At 44.0% G+C, this 9,354-nt stretch overlaps 1 protein-coding gene across 1 annotated transcript in view; it reads right to left on the bottom strand.

The window, feature by feature from the left end:
• Positions 1 to 3,313: 3,313 nt before the first annotated feature.
• Positions 3,314 to 9,354, bottom strand: part of RAG1 (recombination activating gene 1) — a 9,191-nt gene continuing 3,150 nt past the window's right edge. The window contains exon 2 of the mRNA XM_010831868.1: positions 3,314 to 6,457. Coding sequence (XP_010830170.1) covers positions 3,314 to 6,445 — 3,132 coding nt within the window. The 5' untranslated portion in view covers positions 6,446 to 6,457. The remainder of the gene's footprint in view (positions 6,458 to 9,354) is intronic.

The raw sequence follows: 9,354 nt of genomic DNA, 5'->3' as shown, positions 1-9,354 counted from the left end.
TCTCTCAACATCGAAAGAATAGACCACCTCTCATACAATAAGTGAAGACACAGACATAACCGCAATCAAAAATCACTTGCATCGAAGTGATGATTCATTCCCGCAGCCACCCCTGGTGCTTACAAACTCTGCCTCCATAAGCTCAACCCAAAAAACGAAATCTTTACCTTCATCTATATTTTGTGATAACAAATTGAGGCAAAACTAAATTTTAATTCACTTGGAAGGAAAAGACATCTTTTCCTCCTGTTCCTGCTTCTCGGTACATATTTATTAATCCCAAGGAGCTTTTTGACCTCATACCAACTATTCATCAATTTTCATCAGCCATTATCACTGGCCCTGCAGCGCACCTCAGCGGGTTGGCAGAACTTGTAGAATCAGGTTTCATGGGAAAAAGATGCTTTTCACTTCTCAAGTCTCAGTCTACACTTCAGGAAAAAAAAAAAATGCTCCGTTCAGTGTGGTGAATTTCCCTAGAGAATGTGACTGCATTTACAATGGACACTGTCAAAAATAAGACTTGAATATAAAACCAGGGTCTAGGATATTACAATCTCAACAGTGAGGAGGACAGAAACAACCATAGGCCGCATTCCTACATATTGAAATTCCTGCAGCCAGATGTTCCTGAGGTTTATTAAAATGTGATCTGATTAAGGGATTACTGGGAGGGTTGTGCTATAAATCATGCTGTTAGTCACATGCATTCAAAGGAATTCCTACAATGCTAGAAAAGTTGAATTTAACATTGGAGAGTGTTTACATTGCCACCAATCGAGTAACAGAGAGGAAGTGGGAAAAAAAAATCCACAAACCAGAGCAAGCATGCCTCAGGGAGTAAGAAGATTACAGGAATTTAGCTGTTTATTAGGGCAGAGACATGCTGTAAGGATTAAAGGGGATGAAGGAAAGGGGTGCTTCAAAGTCCATTAGTTTACCTAATGCAAAACGTAAACGTTTTCTAGAGAAAATAAAATTAAAATATGTATATGTTTTTGACAACTAAATTACAAGTATCTTTGTAATTTATATATTCTATACAAAAAAAGCAAGAAAAAACTGCTGTATTGTTTAAATGGAAAATACCAGGTTCAATCCCTATAAAAGCATCAAACGCATACCATTTAGGATAATATCACTGATGCACATTTGACAACAAAATTACAAAGCTCTTTGATATACTGTGTGTGAAGAGTGGCAATTAAGGCCAATAAAATCAAATGAAGAAAAAAAACTAATTAACACTAACATATCATTATGACTCACTAGCATATAAACTCCCATGCCTGCTCTAAATTGCCAGCAATTGGCAATTCCCAAATTCCTAAGGATGCAGACAAGAGTTTCCAGAAACTGGAGCCACCAGAGGTTTGGGGGGGCTCTTGAGAACTTTGACAATTCTTCCTCCTAGCAAAAGGCCCTAAGCACACCAAGGACTTAAAACCCACCCGTCCCTGCTCCCAAGAATGCAATCTCAAGATTATGAACTATAGTGGTGAGTTGTAGATTCTAAACAAATTATGTTACTGCTTTATTTCAAAAAAATTAATGGTTCGTTTTTGTGGCAGAAACAACATGGAATCTGAAGACAAAAGATTTGAGTTCAAATTCCAGATCAGGTATTTACTATCCCCGTAAATTTGGGCAAGTCATTTAACCCTCCACAAATGAGAATCATAGCAATGTCTACCCCACAGAGTTGTCGTGAGGAAAAATGAGGCAAATGAATGTGGATGAATGTGGAAATATTCTAAAAGTGGCAAAAAAAAAAAAAACCCTCTACAAATGTTAACTCTTCCACTCTACCACGAGCAGGCTCCATCTAAACTTGTGCACGCGTGCTCAGTGGCTCAGTCATGTCTGACTCTTTGCAACCCCATAGACTATAGCCCACTAGGCTCCACTGTCCATGGAATTTTCCGGGCAAGAATACCAGAGTGGGTTGCCATTTCCTACTTCAGGGGATCTTCCCAACCCAGGGATTGAACCCACCTCTCTTTCATCTCCTGCATTGGCAGGCAGATTTTTTACCATTGACACCATCTGGGAAGCCCTCCCTCTAAACTTAGCAGGTGAGAAAAGTACAACAATTTCCTGCTACAAAAACCTTAATACACTGAAATTAAACTGATCATAATAGAAAAAAAAAATAATAACATAATGTAGAGGGAAAGATGCCATGAGAACTAGATTTAGTAAAATTGGTCCAGGTTTCATATGGAGAAAACCTGGCAGAAATTTTCAGCAAGACATTAAATCTGTTTTTATACAGTAAACAAACCCAGATTTAAAAGACCACTGTGGAGTGGAAGGTGAGAGGGAGATTCAAGAGAAGAGGGACATGTGCATGCCTATGGCTGATTCATGTTGATATATGGCGAAAGCCAACACAACTTTACAAAGCAATTATCCTCCAATTAGAAATAATTTTTTAAAGTAAAAACAAAACAAAAAAGGACCCATGTGCCTTTGAGATTGTATGGACAATCATTTGAAGAATCTAGTTAAAAGTAAAAATAAAGATCATACTTGGCTACTGATAGCAAACTAAACATGTACTACCACAAGATTAATAACTAATTGCAGCTAACAGTTTTATTCATCTAACTTTGTTATTGAAAAATCCATGGTACAGATGATCTCCTAAACTCTAACCATTACAAAAGAGACATCATTTAAATTCAGAAAAGGACTGATTTTTCAAAAATATTCTGGATGTAGGGTATTTCTGCATAAGTGTACCAAATGACAGGATGTACCAAGAGCATTTTATCAAGGTCACTGTACCATACACAAGGAAGATATTATTCCTACAGATATCTGAAAAGCTGTTTTGAATCTTGTAGAATAAGCCAAAATACATCAAATTTATAAAACCAAGAATTCTACAAAAATGATATAAAAAACACAGCTCAATATAAACTAGAGTAACTTGGTGGGGGGATGGAGACCACAAGTCAAATTTCTCCCCTGGCTTCTTTGGCAACCCTGACTTTGATTTTCACGTCACTCAGTCACACGCATACCTATCTTTGTTCATCTCTGCTCCTCTGCAGTTACTCCTCCTCTCAGCTATTGAGCTTTCAAATAACTGGTTTCCCCTGTTGCATTTCTGAACTCCCTAAACAGCTCAAGCAATCAGCTCACCAGTTACCCATTCCTGACATGGGTTCAGCATCTGCGGCCTCTCCAACCTACCACTGCCTGTGTGGTGAAGCCCCACACACGGAGTGCAGGGTGCCAGGAGAAGGTCTCATGCCACCCAGAGGAAAACATATTTGCAAAACCAACTCATAAGCGGCTGCCCTGCTTAAAATTCCATTGAATCTTGGGATTCTGGGGATTCCTCTAGGTCTAACAAGTCCCCTAAGCCTCCCTGCGAGTTTAGGGTAAACCCCGAGTCTTTCAGGGCATTATGAGCATTCATAAACTTCTGCAGGTATTTGGAGGTATACAACCAGTGATGTTTCAAAACATCTTCCATTTCGTAGTACTTGGACTGCCTGGCATTCATTTTCCGGAAACGCCTGAACAATTTGTTGCCAGATTCATTTCCCTCGCTTGCCCATGCCCCAATGGAGCCATCCCTCTCAATAATTTCAGGGACGTGAGCCAAGGTTTTGTGAAAATAATTGGTGATTTTGCCTTCATATCTATACTTGAACTTGGTGGAGAGGAGCTCAGCAAAGCGTTGTGAATTGAAGCTATACTGGCAGAGGGATTCCGGGCACTCTTTAGCAGGACATGAGGATCGCCAGACGGGTTTCATCTTCAAATAAAGGTCCATCAGTTCCTTCAGGGCTTCGTGCCTCTCCTGGGAGGGAATTAATTCACAAACTGCCTCAACCGTCTCTTTGGTCATGAGCTTCCGGGCAAAGTTGCCGTTCATCCTCATGATGGGCTTCAGGTTCATCTTCTTTCGGAGGTGCTTGTCCAGGGTAGCCTGCCATCTTTTCCTTTCCTCTTTGGAAGCGTTGGGGTTCTTATACACCTCTCCGATCTCCAGCTGGAAGATCTTGTAGAACTCAGTCGCATTGCCGATGTCGCAGTGGAGGGCATCTATGGAAGGGACCGTCTCAATGAAAGGTTTGGCCGAGACCCCCTTCACCCGGTCCCGCAGTTCCTCCACCGTCTCATGGTAGGGGTTAGAACGCCAGACCTCATAGCGCTCCAGATTCTCAGCGTGGCTTCTAGTTATGGAATGGAAGACCAGATTTTGAGAGGCCTCCAGGCGAGTGGCATCACAAAGGGTGCAAATGTAGACTGAGCCGGAAGCCTCGAGACCTTCCACTTCGCGGACCAGTTTCTCATCGTAGCCGGTGCCCCTAAAGATGAACTTGAAAGTCCGGAGGATGCCTCCCATCTCCAGCATTAATTCGCTGCTCTTCATGGCCTCCCTCTCGGCAATCAGAGGGCTCAGGATGGCCGTCAGGGTCTCGTGGTCAGACTCATCGGCTAGCATGAGGCACAGTGGCTTGCAGCAGAGCTCGGAGTTAGGCTTGGCTTCCTCGAACACCTTCACGTTCTGTGACCCGTGAGCAATGCTGATTTTCATGACCGTGAAAGAAAACCGAACCGCCTTTTCTGGAACTGCCGGTCCGCTGCCGTGCTTCTCGCTCACGTCTCCCATCCCATCACAAGACTCCTTCACCACCACGGTGAAGGGGCCATTCAGGTAGTCGTCAAGCTCTCGGGCTCTCATGCCCTCCAGAATGTCTTCTTCCATGTCCATCAGAGCGGACACCAAAGCTGCATCATAGCGGAAGCGCTTGGCGATGGTGTCCACCGGGTAATCGTCCACAGAGGAGGCCAGTCCAGACAGTCCATCAATAATGCCCACGTCAGTGCTGGAAGACACGTTCTTCAGAGGTGGCTGCCACTCGAAGGGGTGGTAGCCTGGCAGAAGGACTTTCTCAGCACTCCGAAGGGAGTGCAGAGGCTGGAAAATCTGCCTCCCCGTGATGGCCTTCACAGTCCTGTACATCTTGTGGTACTGGCTGCAGCTGAGGAAGGTGTTGACGCGGATGGCTAAGCAGACAGCCGGCTGCAGGCCGGAGCCACGTCCCTTCATGATGGCCTCCAGCTCATCCGCTTGTCTGTGCTCATTTCTCGCTCTCAGCGCCAGCAGGAACAAGGTCAGGCACACAGACTTCACATCTCCACCTTCTTCTTTGTCGGCAAAAGCCTTGACCTGCATCTTGAGCTCCCTCAGACGGTGCTTCTGAGCCCGGCGGGTTAGGGACAGGAGATGCTGGCGGGGCCGGCCCCCTTTATTGATATGCACAAAAGTCTCTTTCGATTCCTTGTGGCTTGAGACATGGTGATTGTATTTTTCCAAGCTGACCTCCTCATCGCACTCCTCTGCTGGACATTTCACCATCAGGGAGTTCAAGATGCTCAGAAAAGACTTCACCGGACTCTCCAGGTCAGTGGGGAAGCAGGGATACTGGCAAGAAGGACAATAGCTGCCCAGGACTTTGAGGCATCTGAGAATGCAGATCCTGCAAAAGACGTGCTTACAGTTGGTCTCCACGGGATCGGCCAGAATGTGTTCGCAAATCTGGCAGGAGATAGATTTCACAAAGTGTGCTGGGAAGTTCACTGCTAGGAGCCTGGTACTGAGGTGTATCTTACTGCAGTTGGTGATCTTCTTCATCAGTTCCTTGCTGCTGATCCTGTCCTGAGTTCTTCTCTTGCACCGCCGGGCTTGTCTCGCTCGGTCGATCACAGTTCTGAGTCTTTTGCTGAGCTGCGAGTTTGGCGGCTGACTCTTCCTCTTGAGTCCTCGACCGGCAGCATCACAGATGTCACAGGATGGTGTGTGGGGGTGCCACTCCATCGTTGCGTTCCTCGAGGAGTAAACCTCACACGGGGCACTGCTGAACTTCCTGTGCATGAAGCTCCAGCAGTTATGGCAGAACTCAGTGGGGTGGATCGAGTCCACATCTGCCTTCACGTCGATCCGGAAGACCTTGGCAATGAGGTCCGGCCAGGACGTGGCCCTCTTTTCCTTCTTTCGTAAGAGGACTTGGGTTTTGCCATCCACGGGCCCGTGGACTGGATATCTCCTGTGGTGCTGATCAGCTTTGAGAGAATTCCCACAGATGCGGCAGAGATGTCGCAGGTTGGCTTGGTGGATTGCTTTGTCTCTTGCTTTTCCATCATCATGGGATTTTTTCTGAAATTTTGGGTGGGGCTTTAACACCGGTTGAGTCAGGGCTGGCTTCGGACCACCAACCTTGTCCAGGGCTGCTGGAGATTGCTCTAGAGAGGGCTTCCCCTCAGAGGAATCTTGCTTTTCTGCTTGAGCATTTTCAGGGGCCTTTTCAAAGGATCTCACCCTGAACAGCTTAAATTTCCATTCTGAAAATTTAATATGTGGATGCTGGATTTCATCTGGGGCAGAACTGAGTCCCAGGGTAGGTGGCAGAGAGACAGCCATGCTGGCTGAAACCTGGGAACAATAAAAACAAGTCAGATGAGAAAAAAATGTCAACATCCCACTGATGCATCTTGGAAAGAATACAGATTAGTACGTTCAATTATTCACTTATTAAATCATCCAGAAAGTTAATTATTAAATCTCCTATTTTAATATACTATGTTAGGTGCTGATCATATATCAGAGAATAGAGTCATTCCCTGTTCTTACAGTGTAGATGGTCATTTAAACCAGGTATGTAAGTACGTACACCACCATAGTTAATTTTACATATATGTGTACAACCTTATATTTTAGTTTATTATTTTTATTGAGGTACAGTTGATGTACATACCATATGTACAATATTATTTCCCTTTCACTAAAACCTTAAGGTCTTTGAGGACAAAAATCTCACGATTTACCTCTGTATCCCCAAGGTTCCTAGTACACATTACATGCTCAATAGTTGTTTGCCAAATAAATGCAAGAAAAAACTGGCTACTAAAACCAAAGAAAAGTCATATTTTCTGCATTGTATCAGCCTCTTTGCAGTAACTGGACAATATATTTCCAGCTTTTTAAAGCTGTCTCCCAGGAGGTTGATTGTTTATTTCTTCCAAACGGGACATAAAAGGATGATAAAGCTACAAATCCAAAGAAACTAATTACTCAGTACTTGAAAGGATGAAGTGAATTTTGAGCTTTATGAATGCATGCTAATAATAAGTATCATGGATAGTAATTATGCTTACAATTTTAATTAGTGAATGCTGCTGTAAATTAAAAGGCTATGTCTCCATTAGAAACAAACCCCACAGAACTCTCTAAACCTGAAACAAACCACAGTGTGCATATACAAAGATTCTGAAGAACTTTTAAGATGAAAAATTCGAGTATTTTCAGATAAAATTCCACAGGCCATCCTGAAAGTCATTACCAGGCACTGATCATTAATTAGCTCTATAGTTTGTAATGAGAAGAGGTGGGAGTAATATTTTTCTTCTTTGAAAAACATTAGCAATTATACATTTCAGGAAACCCTAGAAATCTGGGTTGTGGTGTAGCCATCATGGTGCTGTAGAGAAAAAGTCTTAAAATGCCATTTGAGTATCTCTAGACCCAATTAGCCCAATATTCTCAAAATTCTTTAGTACACATAACTGGAAAAAACAGCAACTGTATATTCAAACTGTCATCTATATATCCCATATTTGGCTGGATTAATGCTCTTTTTTCTTAAAGTCTTGGTTTCATTTGCTACAATATTGCTTCTGTTTTATGTTTGGGGCTTTTTTTTTTTTGGTGGGGGCAGGTGCAGTGCTGTGAGGCATGCAGGAACCTAGCTCCCTGATCAGGGATCCAGCCCATACCCTCTGCAATGGGAGGCAAAGTCTTAATTACTTGGACTGCCAGGGAAGTCTCTGGTTTAATGCTCTTGACTTGGCGATTATATTAAATAACATTTTCCCCTCAATTAACTAACCAAATTGATGATATTTTTCTAGTCATGTGGTCATGGAGACTACCCTCAGAGGAACAGGCTCTGCTCAGAGGTGGGGTTGGCGGTGGGGGGCGGGAGGGCAGGGGGAGCCGCCAGGGCTGTCCTGATGGCTGCCGACTGTTTCCGGTCAGGCCATCCCTTAAACCGCTGAAGTCTGCTCCATCTTGCATGCATTATGCTTCGGAGGTTCATGTTTTTGTAAAAACTAATAGCCAACTTCCAAGTCTTGGTTGAAAAGGAAATCCTGTTACCTTGTTCTGTATGCAGGACTGTGTGAGAACCAAACAGTTCCAAACCATTTCAAAGGCCTCCTTAACCTCAGAAGTATTTCAGCTGCAGCCCAACCAACACCTCAAAGTTGCATACGGTTCAATTATGGTCCTAAATTCTGTCCTGGGTCAGGGTCAGGGGCCTTCCCATGCCCCCTCTGTCGCCTTGGTTTGAACTCATTCCCAAATGTCTTTTTCATTTCTTTAGCCTTCCCCTTCCCTGTCTTTTTCTAGCACACTAGTTCTCTGGAATTCCAAGATAATACTTTGAATTCTTTTAAAAAATGCATGACTATCTCTAGAGTTATTCAAGTTAAATACTGAACTTTCATAATCAGTAAGTCAAGGCATGTTAGAAGGAGCCCTAGAACCGTCTCCCCTCCCTACCCACACCTCGCCTTGACTCCCACTACCCTAAAATAGTCTATCAGAATCAGCTGAAATACATTTGTGAAAGTACTCCCAGAAAAAGTACCATCACCATGCTATTATTAGCCACTGACATCCAAATCAAATTTACTTATTAGATTGTTTTTCTATTTAGCTGCTACAAGTTTATCCAAACTAGAAGCAAGAATGGAGTAGGGAAAATGTGTTATTCTTCTCTTTTTTAGGTAAACATACACCAAGAAGCTAATAGTGGTGATGTGTGGCACCTATGAGGCTTCCCCCGGTGGCGCTAGTGGTAAAGAACCCGCCTGCCAATGCTGGAGACAGAAGAGAGGCAGTTTTGATCCTTAGGTTGGGAAGATCCCCTAGAGGTGGATTTGGCAACCCACTCCAGCATTCTTGCCTGGAGAATCCCATGGACAGAGGAGCCTGGAGGGCTATAGTCCATACGGTCACAAAGAGCTGGACACAAGTAAAGCAACTTAGCATGCACACAGGTGAAAGCTATGCTGCTGCTGCTGCTAAGTCGCTTCAGTCGTGTCTGACTCTGTGCGACCCCATAGACGGCAGCCCACCAGGCTCCCCCGTCCCTGGGATTCTCCAGGCAACAACACTGGAGTGAGTTGCCATTTCCTTCTCCAATGCATGAAAGGTAAAAGTGAAAGTGAAGTCGTGCAGTCGTGTCCGACTCTTTGCAACCCCGTGGACTGCAGCCTACCAGGCTCCTCCGTCCATGGGATTTTCCAGGCAAGAGTACTGGAGTGGGG

This window comes from Bison bison, unplaced genomic scaffold, assembly GCF_000754665.1.
Source record: "Bison bison bison isolate TAMUID 2011002044 unplaced genomic scaffold, Bison_UMD1.0 scf7180017864531, whole genome shotgun sequence".
NCBI classification, from domain to species: domain Eukaryota; kingdom Metazoa; phylum Chordata; class Mammalia; order Artiodactyla; family Bovidae; genus Bison; species Bison bison.
This window is presented reverse-complemented; position numbering and strand designations above follow the sequence as displayed.